Here is a 17,685-nt window from a genome sequence, read left to right as displayed (position 1 = left end):
AATCTTAAACAAACAGTGGCAAACCCGTCTTAAAATTTAGATGTCAGCTTTTTAGTTCCCATGCAAGCAGGTTTCAAAATTTGCAGAAACTGAGAAAAATTGTTCAGCATAGCAATATACAACTATTCTAAAAATATTAAAATACCATTTATGTGACATATCCTCATCACTACTCACATTTATTACAAAATAGATTTCCACTACATACCAGTCCAAAAAGTTTTTATTTATAATTTCAAAGGAACAGATATTATAAAAATAAACAACTATTTAATATTCAGTTATTTTTATAATTTTCTTTTTTGAAACAGAAAACATATATAGAAAAAAATAATTTTCTATGACTGTCCCACAAAGTACAAAATTCTGCATTTGTTCTACAGCTGCAGTAAAAGTATCTTCAAAATAAGGGAATACAGTCTTGGCAGTCCTGCATATTACAATGTTCTGTATGCACATTTATGGAAACTTAGTAAGGCCTGAACTGGGAAGGATGGCTATCTGGAGGAGGGGGAGGCGGCAGCGGAGGAGGAGGTGGTAAAAATGGGTATGACGAGTTGTACATGTTTGGGCCTGTCCAATTCATATTCATACTGGAAAGCGGAGGGGGAAATTGATGCACGTCATTGACAGAACCAAAGCCCGGAGGAGGACAGGGATACTGCTGCATCACTGGATATTCTTTTCTATAAGGTTGTGGAAACACTGGTGATTCCTGGTGTATCCTCCTGTCTGAAGAGTACAGCTGTGGTGGTCTTACTTGAGGTCTCCAAAACCCTCGAGGGCCTGATGGAGGAGGAAGTGAATGCCTGGCAAACCCTCTGCCACGATATCCCCTTGAATAACTTGAAGCAGGCTGCTGCATTGACTGGTGAAATCCTTTCTTCTCACCTAAAAAATAAACAAACAAAAAACCCCACAAACACACACAGTTGTAGTATTATTTTGGAAAGATCAATTTAGCCCTCATAAATCTTCCAAGTTGAAGTCAAGGAAGTTTGAAAAGTATTCTTATCCACAAAAAATACTTAAAACTAAAACATAAACAACAAAATAATACTGGCAAGTCTACTGTTTAGTAACTAATTTTGATTGATTAGAGAACACAAAAAGGATGATCCTGAGGGCTGCAAATTCAATCATTAAAAAAGAAATCTCACTTTCTTTCCCTCCAGGTTTTTCATTTGTATAAATGAATCATAGGAACATTCAAATTTTGAGTATTTCGGAAGCTTTCATTTAAACCAAGATTTAAAAGCAACACATTTTAAAGCTAAAGATACCTCAACACTGTATTACCCTGAAGCAGTATGTGGCTTTCAGTCCTGAGTTGGTATTACACCACAGGCACAGGACACAAATGGCTTGAAATTATTCAAGTTCAAATTATTAAAATTAACTTACTCTACCAGTGAAAGGGTAACCTGCCCCTTAAGCTAATTAGCTTTCAGCATTCATCTTTTTAAGATTAATTTTTCCCTTTACAGGTCATTGTAAGCATATATTTAAGGTTCATAACAAATGTACTGCTTCTTTATATAAATATAAGAAAAACTTTAATGGGAAAAGGGCTATCAAATGAAGAGTACCAAAATATTGCAAATGTTCAAAAAAGAAGGTTTAAAGATATTCAAAAAGTAGTAGAATTTAAACTGAAACATGAACTCAGAAGTATTTTAGGGCTGGAAGCAACAAGGTAATCAGGGATATATCACCACATAAAATCACTGAAATTTAAACACCTGTGTGAACATAATCCTTGGCACTAGACTACATAGAAACATTTTCATCTCTGAAAGGCTAAGTCTGGAAAGCTACCTGGATACCAAAATTCCTACTAAGTTTCATGGGGAATTAGGACTTAAAACTCCTTTGGTACAAGAAGGCCTTTTGGAAGCACTGAAGTGAAAGTACTTGAATGGGTATTTTTGTTCTTTCTTCTCCTAGCAAACACTATAACAATGAGACAATTCTAATAGACTCAGGGTTTTATGAAGACGCAACCAAGTAAATTCCATCTGAGACTGAGTTTTTGTCTCAATTTGTCACATATCCTTGTTATTTAAGTCTATAGCCAAAGCAAATTGCACACAATTTCACTTTATATGCCAACAAATCATAACACATCTCCCTTGACAGAGTGTGGCAGTTCTTCCTGTTGTGTTCTCAGTTACAGAACATAACATAGTTCAGTAGCAGCCTCAGCAAACCCTAGGCAAAGACAGGTCTGCAATAAGCTAGAAGAACGACGATGTCGTATAAAATATGCCATATGCTAGATAAACAGAAACCAGGAGGAAAAAAAAACACATCAGCAATGAAGAGAAAGTACAGTACAATTCAGATCCTTCTCTTAAGGGAGAACTTCAAAACCATATGGCAAAAGTCATTCCAAGGAAGATGGCAGCTTTATTTAAATGATACAATGGAGGGTCCTACTGTACAAAAAGCATTAAAGGATAGTTACTCCTTTCCCAGATCAAGAGAAGAGGATTTGAGTGGGGCACAATGTATATCAGCTTTACAATGGAAGAGCAGCAAACTCACAGGAGTCTGTCCTAGAAAATCAAGGGCAGAAGCGTGGTGCTTTTTTGTAAGTAGGGACGAGAAAGGAAAATTTGGTTATTGGAAAGAGAGTACAGATGCAAGCATACACCTGGAACAGGTATGACAACAGCAGGAGAAAGGAAGGTGCAGAAGGTTATTCATATTATGAAAACCTATACACAGGTTTGTTTATCTAATGACTGTAGGAGGTGAACAGAGAGGTTCTCAGCAAGCTACACCAGTAAGTTTTTTTATAGGAGTATTTATATGTCATAGGAGGAAGAGCTTCCTATTCAGACAGAGGAATAAATTCCCCATCTAAGACTTGGGCCTCCTCCCTGACTTCCCAAGAAGTGAGTTTCCAAAATTTGCACATGGCCTTCATCTATCTTGCCCTGCACTCAAAGGTTTTAGGTGAACTTGGGCCCAAACAACCCCTGTAATAAGCAAGCTCCAAACTCCAAATGGCACCTGTTCTGTATCCTCACTGTGTCTAACACTGTTCTAAGAGGCCTTGACTCTCTTCTGACAACTGTTCTGCTGCTTCCCTTCCACAGGGTTTCCATTTTAACAGAAAATAACCTTTTTCTTCTAATAAAATACAGAATGTAGACACAAATTCACAAATGTAACTTTGAAAAGCACAGAAATACTGATTAACTGTATGAAAAATCAATCATTAAGATAAATGTAGATGGGCATTCCAAACTCAGTTTGGAAAAATGACAAAAAGCATTCTCCCATAGCATTCACTCACTTGGAATTGTTTCTGATCTGAGTTTTTTCCTTCCTTCACTTTCAGGTTTCTTTTTCTTCTGTTTTGCCTCTCTTTCTTTTTCATCATCACTGAAATCCAAGACCTGGTCAAAAAAAAAAAGGAAATCAGATGGCTTCTCAGTACAAGAAATTTCTCATAAGACAATTAATACAATATTCAGTTAATCTGTCTAGTTTTCCTTAAAAGAGCAATATTAAAGTACTGAACAAAAAAATTTTGATTCCCTAGGTATTAGTTAGAAAGGAATTGGGAAACTCTGAAGGAGCTGGCTAGTCACTGCCAAGAAAACCTTTTGAAGGGCAAACTGAAGACTGAGTGAACTAAAACATGAATTTTTAAAATAAGTAAAAATTAACTTGACAACCAATACATAACTCAGCACAGTTAAACATACAAAAAAAAGTCTAGTCTAAAATTGTCACTAAACTGGAATTTTCTGTGGTATATTAAATAACAAAATTTCTGTTAAACTTGCAATAGCAATGTTATTCCAAAGGAATTTTTAGCTTTGAGGAATGTTGCTGTTTACAATAGATTCAATGTCACTGCATTTTCTTCTTGTTATACAAGGTTTTGTCACCTTTTACATTTAGAATGAGGAAGTGTTATCAGTGACAGGGAAGAAATCTATCAGAATTAATTAGTTCCCCGAAAAAAAGCTCACTCATATGGCTTAAAAGGGGTAGGATTGTTTCCCACCCTTCCCAGTTCTGAAAGCAGGCGGTTTACTGCTTACAGTAAACACAAAGGATGGGTCTCAAAAACCATGCAGCAGAACACTACTAAAAAGAGCCACATAAAAGTTAATTCTGAATGCAACTATTGCCTCTTCTACATAACTGCATTATGTACTTACTCAAAAAAAGCCATAAGGAATACAGCAAGATGATACGTACCATAACATAAAATCTTTCACTAACTCCTGTTTTTTCTAAGGACTTCAATACACCATATTCCCATAGAGCAGAAATAATAAACAGCAATAGGTACCATTTACTGCTACCTACTTTCCATGTAACATCCCACAAAAGCCGTGTCACAGAAAAATTGCAGTTGTCTGCTCCTGCCAGCCTTGCAGCATACAGATCACACTTTGTCATCCTATGACCCCAAAAACAAGGCTGGAAAAGACTGTACTAGCAAGTTTACAGTTAAGCTGGGTTAATTAAGAACCTGTCAGAAAAGGAAAACTTACCATATAAAGTAGCAAGTAAAAAAAGTCTAATATGGGTTAATTTAACATTCATACAAAAATAAAGCCTCACAGTATCACAAAAAAAAACTGACTCCAGCAACTGCACACAGTTTACCATAGGGGTTAGCCAGAAAAGTTATAAATTCAGCTGCAAGCTGAGATGTCTAAAAGAGTCTGACTGTAAGAGACAATTTCAAGTATCACTAGTGTAAAATTTAATCTGCACCCTTGTCAACAGCTATTACCTTCACAGTAAAAGTTACTTTCTATCAACTCATCAGCTGTCACAGTTTAGATAGCCTGGTGTACACTCTGACTGCTAGAACTAACCAAAGATTATTCTAATTGGGGATTACAAGATGTTAGATATGGATTTTTTCCAAAACAGAGCACACAGACAGATCAGAAAATCAGAACAGCCACAAAAACAAAGATGTCATAAAAAGCAAGCAAGTTTGCCTGCCCATGTTTCACTGATTTTGTTCAAGCCTTCTTCCTTCCTATGGTGAAGTACAGCAAACCTGAAGTTTCCCCTGTACCTTCAGATTCTAACCTGAAGGTAAGAGTATTATAAGTAAAACTAAGAAAAATCATTAAAAAAACCAAACCTTGGAAAAAGCAATTAATCTGTATCCATAGAAAATCTGACTGTTTCACTGTATTTAGTCAAATTTTAAAGTTTCTTAGGTTCCTACAAACTTAAATTACACATTTACAAGCTATGTCTTGAACAGTTTTTAAAACATGACTAAGAAACAACAAAAGAGCTCACCATTAGCCAGTAAGCACACTTTGTATCATCACCACTAGAAAACTGCTGAACAAAAGAAAGCTAAGACTAGTCAAAAGTTTCTAAGCACACAGCCTTTCAAAGCTCTACTGATAACATACATACAGTCCAATTCCTAAGCAACACTTCTAATTCTCAAATTATGATTCTCTGTGAGATGATGTCTCACCAAGAAAGGAAGGCAATTTACAGTGAGAACTGACAGACAAGCATTCTTTGAGAGAAAAGTTCATGTCAGAATATCTCTCCTTCAAGCCAGAACACCCAGTCTCAGACAAGGACTGTACTGCCCCTCACAGCATCCTTCTGGATATGTCGTCCAACTGTGGCATGGGCAGCTTCATGGTGCCCTGGCTGAAAAACCACCTGAAGGACTAGAGGAAGTGAATAAAAAAATATACATTTTTCCAAACTGCAAAAAGCAAGTAAAAAAAGACAGGTAGTACTTTTTACACTTACTATGAGACCTCTCCAAGAAAAGCATTAACTTTTCTTTCAATAAAAAGGTACATCCAACTCCTATCTGCATAAAAAAAAACAAGCCTGCTAATTAGTTACTCTGCATAGAATTTTTTTTACATATAGCTTGTGTAATCAAAAAACAATAAACAAAAAAAATCCACTATAGTTACCTCAGGTGGTGGTTCTTGGTCATGCTTCCAAGACGCATCCGAACCTTTCTCCCTAAAAAAAACCAAAAAACCAAATAAACAACCCCAAACACAAATCAGACAATCCACATGAAGGAACGGTAATACTTTCAAGGTATCAGATCTTGTACACCAAGAAGTGTCTTTCCAGAGAGGCATTTGTTTCTTAGCATTATATCTAAATAAATGAATAGGCACCGTGCTCAGACAGCGGCTGGGTTGCACCACGCTAAGGAGACATGCTGCTGCTTCTGTTGAGAATGCAGGTAGGATCACTCTCAAGGAGAAAAGACAATGCAGAAAGAATCATGTCTTGCAGATACCATCCAAGGAGTCTTTCTGCTGTGCCTTTTGCAACCGGACTTGTCTATCTCTCACTGGTCTCTTTAGCCACCAGCGCGCTTGTAGCAAATGTGGGTAGACCCCCTCCCAAATCTTCGTTCACAAAGCCTGGCCATGATGATCTAAATGAACAGTAATGTATAAGTCAACTTACTACTTAACTTGAAAAATCTTCCTGCTCTGAGTGATGACTAAGCATTTCATACAGCCAATATTAAGCTTTGATCAATATTCTTTTAACACATCCTTTTGAACCTAAATTGTTTGGAATCTGAATTGAGGCAGTTCACTGCAATGACTGACTGTAAAATTTAAACCTTTTAATTTCACACAGCTTATCTCACTCTCCCAAGGCAGCCTTGCCCATTTCAGTAAAACACAATCCACTTTTCATACTACAAAGAACTTAGTAATCTTCTTTAAAGAACAATATAGTATTTCTTTGACTTCCACAGTCAAGATATTTCTGAAGTAAGATCTGGAAGTCTAACAAAAGGTGACTCAGAGGAATCATGAACATGAGCTTATCTATTTTTAGCAACAAACTGTTTTGCATTCAGTAAGTTTTACACTACACTTTATTTTTCTATGAAGTGTAAGGCTTATTCATAGCACTTCAACTTTGCACAATGCAAGCAGATTGCATTTCAGATTTCAGAAAAAGCTTCAAACTTAATGTTTCTTTCAGATCTTTATCTTGATTCCTTTCATTTTCAAAGTACCATCACAGTTTTCAGTAGCAGTTTTAAAACTTTAAGCCTTTAATACTCCACAATCTGGTGTGCATACTGTCAAACTAATAAAAAGCAGAAAATAAAAATTATTGGTCATCAAATTTACAATCTGCTAAGATCCAAAAGCCTTATTGCAAAGCACTGACCAAAGTTCAACTTTTCTACTACCCATGCCATCTTGGTTCCTTCAGACAGACATTACAGCATAGGTCAGAAATCAGAAAATTTTTATCCATTTTTAATGATACCTACTTTGTGAAAAGGCATGTTCAACCAATAGTACCAAATGCCTCATAAGAGCTTAAGAAATTACAGTGACGAAGCTCAGAAATAAAATAGTTTCAGTGAAATGTAACTTTAGTCAAATGATTGAGAAATTACGGGTCATGTCAGACTATACAGGTGTTCACATTGTTCATTTTAATCGAGGCAAGAAGCAATGTCTGATGCACTGCTCAGCTGTGCTAGTAAGCCACAGTCTGAAATATCTTGCCTAGTGTTCAATTTTTGCCACGCATGACAATGAAGTACTACCAAAAGACAAATGGTTCCCAAAACTTTTTCCAAAGCATGCAGCAGACTAAAACATGAGTCTCCCATCTCAGTACAGTACACAGTTATTGATGCAGCAAGCAGATGACTTAAGTCTGTGCAGTTACTATGCTAAGCAACAAAGTTTAATAGTGCAAATCAAAGACCAGCTGGCATCAAAATACTGCAGAAAACCAAACAAGCATCAGAGCAAGAAACTGATCTATTTTTGGCCTCACTGAAAGGAAAAAAAATATGCTTGTTGTTCACATAGAAATGAGAAATTAAAAAAAAAAAAAAGAGTCCTGCAGGCCTGGTCACACATACTTGACTAAGGAAAAAATCATTCAGTATGAATATGGGCAGAGTTGTAATGACTGCAGACAACTAACCAAACCCAAGTCAGATGAGAAACTGAGAATCCTGACAAACAGAAACTAAGTCACCTTTTATATGACAAAGGATTTTAACCTATATATATAAAATTATTCATCAATAATTAGAACATTCATATCTAGCTGTCATTTATTATGCTTTATTTCTTTGTCTGTGTCTTTGAATACACTTCCCTTTAAACGGCATCAAGTCCTATTCATACATGCTGCTTTCCTCAGGCAGGCTGGGATGCACAAACACTACTGAGGAATTTCTGAGCATCATACTACACTGGCACTCAAATCCCTCCTCTTTCACAAATTTACAGTAGGTAATTTTTATCTAGAATTTTTATACTCCAACTTTTTAATAGTTTTATTGATAAACAGATTTCAATTCTGGCCTAGTAACATGAACTAAAAATAGTAAATAACAACAAAGTTGTTCAGAATGCCAACAAGTTTATTATCAGTTTTGGAACTAAACAAGAATCCAAACAACAACATGTGGACAGTTCAGCTTGCAAAACTGTTTTATGTATATGTGTGTGAGGGGGTATGAGGGAATTATCAATGAACTTTTTTCTGGTTATGATATTTTATGTAACACAGCAGCATAAAAAAAAGTAAACTGAATATATTAAATTCAACAAGAAGCTGAACTTTAGTAATTATAGCACTTTGAAAGCTTGCAGTTTACAGCTACTGTCTACTGTTCTGAAAGGCAAAACAGTAAAATCTTGTAATTACAACACAGTTGAGAATATCTAAAGGAAATAAACAGTTTAGTATCAATCTCACCCAAGACCAAACTTTAATCCAGTATTTTTAGTTAGATTAAAAAACACACGGTAATGAGATTAGAAAAGAAATCAGACTTACTGTTTTAGTTTCTCTGTAAATATATACTGGGTGAAGTCCTCCACTGATGGAGCAAAATACATGCTATCTTGCACATTAATACCTTTTTCTTTGACATGCTCAAAGCTGTTAAATCTTAACACATAAAAAGGATGTAGGACAGGACCAAATATTTCAAATATCTGAAAGAAAAAAAAATTAAAATGCTTAAATAAATCACCAAGAATAGATAGCTAATTTCATTGTAGAAAATGTGGCATCAAATAAAGTTCCTTTCATGCTTCAGTTTTATTACCAAAAATTTTGTTTGACAGTATACTTCCCCAGCTAATTTCCACATTTGTTATAATGTGGAAAAGTAAGTTCTCACATCCTTAGTAATCCTTCCTTTTGTCAAATCTCTATTCTTCTGTGTCCATTTTGCTTTCAAATCTCTTACACCTGGAATAATCTCCTGATCATTTTTTCCTCAAAGGTCGTCTTTTCAAGATGCCTTTACGTCAGTTACCACTTGTTCCCCAATTCCAGGGAGAGCAGAGAATTCTGCCATGTTGTACAGAATATCCACAATTTAGGCTGAGTTTGTTTCACTCCCATCTAGCATTCAAGGATATTATAGTAGTAACTATTGTAGATGATGGCTTTCCTTTCACAGAAAATATAGAAAATTCAATGCAACACCCCTCTCAGCAAACGTTCTTCACTGGCCTTAAACCAGTACAGCAGAGCACAGAGCTGTAAACATTCCCCATTCTTCATGACATTTCACTCTAACCTTTGCCTTTAGCTGGCAGAAAGAGAGTACAGCCTGTTATTCCAAGACATCATACATCTGAAAGCAACTCCTACCTCTCCACAAGCACCCTCATCAAATACTGGGAATTCACCAGACATTATAATTCTGTAAGGATGCAATGAATTCCAGGTTAGGAATTCTTGAGATTAAAAAAGTAGTTGAATATAGCAAGAGTCAAAAGCATAAAGAAAAATTATATATCAAGGAAACAGTATCTTTCATTTAATCAATCTCAACTCTACTTTTTGGAGCACTAAAGAATACTTTCAATAACAGGGTTTTACTTTACACACACCTTTCCTGCTGTTTGCCGATTTTCTTTAAAAATTATGCTGTCCTCATTTATTGGAGGTAGGCCTCTCAGTGATTCAATTATTACTAAAATGGAAAGAAAAAGATCAATTAGAACTTTATGTTTCAATAGCATGTAGTTAATTGTACAAAAAACAAACCACACCATTCTTTGTCTACTACAGTTCATAGCACTGCAATCGAAAATTCTTGCAAATACACAAAAGTACTTAAAATCATACATCCCTTCTCCAGTGATATATGAATGGCAAAATTTACAATGTTTACAGAATTATTGTTCTCTGGTGTAAAGAAGTAAAAGAGACCAGATGACAGGTACAAAAGAGAAGTCTCAGATATGTGTGTGTGAGATATCTGATGCATTTACCCAGGATGTTTCATAATTAAATGTATAGCAGAAATAATCTGGGGGTTTTTGAGTGTAGATGCAGGTATATCTTATGCCATACTATTCCAAATCAAATTCTCCTCAGAAAAAAGAATGGAGACTGTTGTTCACTATAGCTTTCCATAGTAAGTCCTAAGAATCAGAACGGGAACACAGAAGTTGTATGGCAGTTCATTCACAGCAGCAACTGATGATGTTGTTTACGTATGCACATACACAACCTGAAATACATTTCTGCAATTTAACGTCATATAAGTCTCACACTACTAACCAATGACTAATGATGGTATGAATAGTCAGAGCAAGCACATCATTCTAGTAGCTCAAAATATGAAATCTTAACACTTAGTGGATTTAAACACTTATAAATGGACACAGAGGTATGTTCTTTCTTCATTAAATACATGATCTGATATACAGGTTTTTTAGGTTTTCCAGATTCTGAGATATAATTCTTATTCTTTACTGAAATCTTTGTAGTAGATCACTCTTCTTTGGTAGTAGTCTGCATTTGTTGCTTTAGTCTACAGAAATACCAGGTCTTCCTTTACATTCAGGAGGAACTGTGCTTAAAGCTGTCAATGTAAAGGCCTAGCAGCATTACATTCAAAAATTCTGATGGTAAACTTCTCTACCTCTAAAACAACAGAATGCTCACATAAGCCTTCTCAATGCCTCCCAATCAGCAAATGAGGTCACTCAAGCGCTTAGTGCCACTCATACTCTATCGAAAACTAACAAGATCATCACTACTAAACTTACACGTCAGGACTTAAAATGTCATCAAGTTAAAAGTCAAGCTTTGCTATAATTGCAACCTGTAAAAACCTTCAAACACGCCAAACTAGTATGTGACAATGCTAAGGCTTAGTAGTTCACTGAATTTCAAGAGAATTTGGGCAATCAATTTCTTTTCTGCCTACCTGCAAGATAAAATACACAGTGAAAGAACTCAATGTGTTGTTTAAACCTCATGAGCCAAAATAAAAATCCAACAAAAAAAAAACCCCAAGAAACAAAATACACACACAAAAAAAACCCAACTCAAAACAAAACAAAAAAAACAGATGCCAAAAAGTCTTGAGAATGTTCTCACCTTGATTCATCAGACATAGCCCCCCAGTCTTCAGTAGGCTACGGAAAATATTCTGAAAATCTAAGTCATGCTAGTCCCATGAAACCTAGGAGAAGTATTATCACCTACAGCCTATCAGACTTACAGTTTCCCCTACCCCAACCCACCCTAAATCCTCAGCTTCTTCTCTTGCAGGGCCCAAAGTGCAGCCGCAGGGCAGGTTTCTCATATACACCAAAGTTGTTTACTTTCTAGGCTGTAACTCACACAGCGAATATTTCTCTTCTCTTTAAGTACCTTGAAGCAAAACACAGCAAAAGTTTTGGAAAATTCTGATACACTGAGCAGAAGTTCACAGAAAGTACTGTCATCTTGCTTTTAGCTAGAGCAGAGTAAGCATGAACCTATACTGTTCTAGCCTCAAATTTACCTCACAGTATGAAATACCAAACTTAAAAGTATCACTCACTGCAGACTGATGAACCTGGAAGCTTGCTAAGGAGAACAGCAGAGACTTCTGAGATACATCAAAGGGAATGAAAAAGTTCAGAATACTGGTTGTTGCGTCAGAACAGTATTTGTTGTTTCCAAATGAGACCTCAATTTCCCTCACTCTAGATACAAACCTGATATACAGAGGTATCAATCTAGTTTAAAAAAAAATCAAAAAACCTGGTATACAGAGGTATCAATCTATTTCAAAAATCAAAAAACAACCCCCAATTAGCTGGCAGAGTCCCTAATATGGCCACAAATCAACTGAAATTGAGGCCACTCAGATACCTGTTTACACAACTGAAAAGAAGCAAAAATATGTAGACTGAGAAGTCATAAAGTAAGGTAGTAAAAGCAGGAAAATTAATCACAGATATCCTGGACGTTTATGGCATTCTTACGGCTTTAATTCATTACGATTATTAGCTTGTATTCTAACTTTCACCAACAAATCTAAATTCAACACTTCATATATTTTCATTACATAAAGTAGGATGCAGACTGAAGAATTCACCTACTAGTAAACTGACAGGATTTTAACAGATTATACTGACCAATGAGGACTAAAATTAAGGACACTTTCCAAAACTGAAGTCTTTAAAACAAGTTTGTTTATACCTTCACATATCAGACCAAAAATAAGAATAACAGTAACTATGATTCAACTTTTTTCTTAAACTTGTTTTCAAACTACCATTTTAGCTGAAGACAGCCTTCCTGAAGTCCCCATTTTTATCAATAAGCAAGAAAGGGCAGAGTAGAACAAAAAACCTGATTACTACCTTCCATACCCTCAAAGCAGCTTCCTGCAAATGAATGAAATTAAATTTAACTCTAAACTAACACCACTATAAAAATACTGTAAAAGAATTGCCTGTATTACCTGAAGTCTTTTACAAGAGAAGAAAAATTAATAGCAAAGGCTATTTGTTTTCTTTTGTACTCCATTTAACATAAATACTTTAACTTCAAAATTGAATTTAATTTCTAATTTTCATAAGCAAATTGCTTTGAAAGCAGTTCAAGTGGAACAGAACACCTGAAATAGCTTAAATACAAGAATACTATGGCTGTTTTAATAATATCAGCTTCAGCAAAACTTTGATTTCATATACCAGATACTGAGGTTCCATGCAGATCAGAAAAGATCCCTGAATGTCTTTTGCCTGCAGTTAAGCTTACATTTATTGTGCATCTCAATCCCTTTAAGTTTACCCTCCAGCACCTATAAATCATGTTAGTCATACTATCCTATGACTGCTGACATGGGCAGCTTTCATTCGGCCAAGGTACCAGAAGTGGGATGAATAAAGATAAAAATAAATAAAAACAACCTGCACCACTAAAGAAACAAGTCCTTTTCCTGTCCTTGTATATTAACAAGCAAGCACTTGGGACGCATTGTATTGCAACTGTGCTTTCAGTTACACAACTCCTATATGTTCAGAGATAATTCAAATATAGCCCATACCACTGGAAGATTTTCTTAAAAATACAATAATGTTACCAGAATCAATATAAAAATCATTAAATACACTGTGGACAAAAGGCTTTCTAATGAAAAAAGTAAACATGAAAGTCACATAGAAACACAAGCATAGTAGTCCTAGTATCACGTAAGCCAACTAGAAGGTAATTCAACACAAACGTCATTTGCTAGTCTGAGTTCTCATTCAGCAACCCACTAACACCAGAGATCCAACACTGCAGTACTGACACTTGGCAGGAACAGTTAAGTACACAATTAATGCAGAGCTATACAGAAATTACATTAATTATAAACAAAGCAAATATATTTTTCCTACCTAGTTGCTCAATAATGCTGGACACTGTCCCAAAGAGCTTCAGTTCAACGTTATCTGGCAGAATTATAGATAAGTCTTCAACAGGAGGTAGTTCCTGAAAACATCAAGTCAATGTTCAGAATATAATATCACACCACGACATTCATCACTTCATCACTGCAGCAATTTGACAATTGTGAAAAATTTCCTAGTGTTCTGAAGATTTTATTTAAAAAAATCTAGTTTGATTTGCCTCTTTCAGAATCATTTCAAATCAACTCCTCTTGAGGGAATGCCACTTTTGAGGACACCTTTCCTACAGAGACACTTCTCTACATATTTCCATCACAACTGAAATAGAAGCCAAATTTATTTAACCCGAGAAAGCCAACAACTGACAGGCATTTCATTCAATTTTTTGAACTTTCAAGTTAGATAAATTTAGCTCAATGTACAACACAGTAATTAATGAGTAATCAAAAAATAAGACAACTTGCAATTATATTCAATGCATGGTAGAAGAAAAATGGACACAGCAAGAGACAATAACAATACAGCATGAAATACAACAGATGTGTATCATCTGATTTGGTAAAACGGTTATCTGTCCATTTATATCATGACTTGGACCATTATAGAAGATGTAAAGATCAAAACAACCTATACAAAGAAAATTTTAGCTAAAAGTTGCATTTGTTACCACAGGATAGTCAGAGAACAGTTTCAGGAAAAAAAAAGAGCCTAATTTCAGATACAAAAACGAGTACTACACAATATTCAAATTAAACTTTTTCCTCAAATGTAAGGATCAAAATCTACTATCAAAGGCTGATTAACACTGAACTCATCATATAACTCTGACTTACTCATAAACTAAGATGAGTATGTATATACTATACTGCTGTGAATTCAATGTGAACTATACGGAATACAAAGCAACTAGAGTAAGCACTATTTTCAAATTCAACATCTTGTGAATGTAGAGGTAGAGTCCTAATCTTAGCACTAAACTGCACTTTCAAAGGTCACTACCAGAAACAGAATCCCACTCAAAGAGAAGAATCCTAATCTGTTTTATCAAAACTTCACCTGATAATCTTCACTCTAACAAAAGTGCTTGGCAAAGGCATATAGAGCAACTCAAAGATAAATAAGGCCAACATTTTCCCAGATGTTATAGTACACAATTAAGCTCCGGACATGTATTCACATAGAAACACCACAACCTTCTACACACCAGTGAGTTTTCCAACATTAAATCAATTTCACTGCTAAGACTTAACTGAGTCACTTTAGTGAAAGCAATTCAAAGGCCAAAGACGAGCAGAAAGGAAGTTATAATTTTGATCCTAAATCTCAAAATGGTAAACTATACCTTCTGCCATACTATACACAATATCTGCCAATCCTATACTTCAAAGCAAGAGGTTTCTGAAATAGTTCCTTAATATATGCACCCAAAAAATAAGACATTTAAAGTTATTAACTGTGGTGGTTTTGGCTGGGGTAAAGTCATTTTTCTTCACAGTAGCTGGTATGTGGCTGTGTTCTGGATTTGTGCTGGAAACAGTGCTGATAATACAGAAATGGTATTGCTGAGCAGTGCTCACACAGCATAAAGGTCTTTTCTGCTTCTCACACCACCCCATCAGCATGGAGGCTGGGGGTATAAAAGAGATGGGAGGGGACACAGCCAGGACAGCTGACCCGCAGTGACCAAAGAGATATTCCATACCACATGGCATCATGCTCAGCACATAAAGCTGGGGGAAGAAGGAGGAAGAGGAGGACATTTGGAGTGATGGCATTTGTATACCCAAGTAACTGTTGCATGTGATGGAGTCCAGTTTTCCTGGGCATGGCTGAACACCTGCCTGTCCATGGGAAGTGGTGAATTAATTTCTTGTTTTGCTTTGTTTGTGTGTGTGCCTTTTTCTTTACATATTAAACTGTCTCTAGCTCAGCCTAAGAGTTTTCTTTTTTACTCTTTTGATTCTATCCCCCATCTTGACGTAGTAGGAGTGACTGAAAAATAGATAGTTTAGGTTGGCTTAGTAGGAGAAGGTTTAAAAGATATCACATTGTACTTACGTCAATAGGTAATTCATCTTTTGTTTTAACACAGTAAGATCTGTTACCCTTCTCATCTGGATGATCGTCTTCATCAGATACTAGTGAAGATATAGAGGAGGATGTAGTCGATGAACTATCTGAATCTGTATCACTGAATAAAACACAGATGGGAGTTAGAATACTGACTTCTCAAAGTCACTGCTCTTGTACAATCCCAACATTAGAATAACGCTAAGTGAAAGGCAAGAAAATACTTATTGTAAGCAATGCATCCTGCAAGATGAAGGGGAAAAAAATTCCAATTTTTGCAAATAAAAGGGATTAGTTTCATAATTCATGACCTGCCCAAATCCCCTAGTACATATTCACACAGATTAGTAATTCAGTATTTCACACTGACACATGAGTAAGAGATGCTTATTTTCTTAGACTAGTTATATTTCAAGTAAAGAGCTCAGTAAGAAACCAGTACTTATTCATGTCAACATGTTGCTTTTAGCAGAGATAAATAAAATAAAAAAAATACTCCCTTCTACATTCTTGTAATACCACAGTCTCCTTCACAAGTAAATGGATAGCTTTCAATTATCTGTTGTTGTGTTCTTTAGCCCAAAAAATGCTCATAGTAATTACAAAAAAATAAGAGCACCTTCCCAAATAAACCTTTTGAAAAAGCCAAATATGGGCCTCCTGGAACGAAATCTATATAGCAGAAAGAAAAAAAAAATCATGAGGGGGAAAAAAAAAAGAATCAGTCAGACTACAGAGACCAATCAGGGGAAGGAGTTAAAAAAATAGGCAAACCAAAGTTTAAGATACATTCAGACAGCTAAGTTAAAACTATCAAAATTTTATCTTTAATGTTCATCAGTGCAGCAGGTTCTCGAAGTAAAAAACAGCACATATAGGTGAAGCCCCTGGAAGTCAGGAATTTCACTATCACTTCACGATATTCAAGTAAAACTATGAACCAACTAAAGTCAAAGTTTAACCAATTAATTATTAATGAAGTTTTGTATCTTTAAGAGGAGATTTTTAAGAGTTTACTTCAGCTTCCATTAGTTAAAAGGAGCACATACCAATCTTGCTGCACTGGCCCAAGAAGAAAACGTGAAACTCACTGAAACTGTCGAAGTGTGCAGGCTTCTAACGCTGCAACAGAGCCCACACCTAATCAAAGTTACCTCTCACACACTGTACTGAACATCGAAGCACTGACAGAAGCAGAAGACGGACTGTTTTATAAAAAAAATCATACAGACTGAGAATCAGTTTTTGCAATGAGATGCCAACACTAGAGCACGAGGTGCAGTCGGCAGACTCTTCACCTGAAATCCTACGTTCAGGCTTTCAGCAGTAGCACCGCAGGTGCTGCCCCCAGTGCAGCAGGAGCGCTCCGTAAGGAGCACGTCCAGCCAGGCTCTCACACGGGCACGGGCGGCCCAAGGCGCTCCACAGGCCGCCACTTAAACTCACGTTTCCATTAAATCAAACACCCTTACAGGCACTGTTCTGGAGTCCTGATGCATCAGTACGTCTCCCACCAAAATATAATACAAAATGCCGTCTTTAACGGGAAAGGCAGCGCTACAGAGGCTGAAACACGGGGGAGGGGGGAGCGCTCGGACACCGGGCTCTGGAGCGCTCAGACACAGCACCAGCGGCCTGGCCTAAACGAGCGAGGAGCGACCCGCGGGGAGTCCCAGGGCTGAACCTACCTGTCCGAGTCCGAGGAGGACCCAGCGGCAGCGGGCGTGCTGAGCCGAGCGGGCGACGGCAAGCAGGGCGCTCCCGCGGGCGACGGTGAGCGGGGCGCTCCTGCGGCCGGGGGTAGCGGGGCCTGGGCTTCCCCACCGCCCTCCGGAGGGGCCGGTGCGTCCTCCGCGCCCGCCGGCCGCTCCCCGCCCGGCGCCGTGCCGGCGGTGCCGGGCTCGAACGCCAGGCTCTCCAGCTTCTCCAC

At 36.8% G+C, this 17,685-nt stretch overlaps 1 protein-coding gene across 1 annotated transcript in view; it reads right to left on the bottom strand.

The window, feature by feature from the left end:
• Positions 1 to 211: 211 nt before the first annotated feature.
• The window catches only part of NAF1 (nuclear assembly factor 1 ribonucleoprotein), an 18,300-nt gene continuing 826 nt past the window's right edge, over positions 212 to 17,685 (bottom strand). The window contains exons 2-9 of the mRNA XM_027635765.1: positions 17,444 to 17,679; positions 15,744 to 15,876; positions 13,674 to 13,767; positions 9,894 to 9,976; positions 8,824 to 8,984; positions 5,943 to 5,994; positions 3,305 to 3,407; positions 212 to 891 (exon numbers count right to left, since the gene is read on the bottom strand). Of these exons, the coding sequence (XP_027491566.1) occupies positions 470 to 891; positions 3,305 to 3,407; positions 5,943 to 5,994; positions 8,824 to 8,984; positions 9,894 to 9,976; positions 13,674 to 13,767; positions 15,744 to 15,876; positions 17,444 to 17,679 (1,284 nt within the window). The 3' untranslated portion in view covers positions 212 to 469. The remainder of the gene's footprint in view (positions 892 to 3,304; positions 3,408 to 5,942; positions 5,995 to 8,823; positions 8,985 to 9,893; positions 9,977 to 13,673; positions 13,768 to 15,743; positions 15,877 to 17,443; positions 17,680 to 17,685) is intronic.

This window comes from Corapipo altera, unplaced genomic scaffold, assembly GCF_003945725.1.
Source record: "Corapipo altera isolate COAL_440 unplaced genomic scaffold, ASM394572v1 22b, whole genome shotgun sequence".
In the NCBI taxonomy this organism is placed as follows: domain Eukaryota; kingdom Metazoa; phylum Chordata; class Aves; order Passeriformes; family Pipridae; genus Corapipo; species Corapipo altera.
Note: the sequence above shows the minus strand (reverse complement) of the source record. Positions and strands in the feature narration are given on the sequence as shown.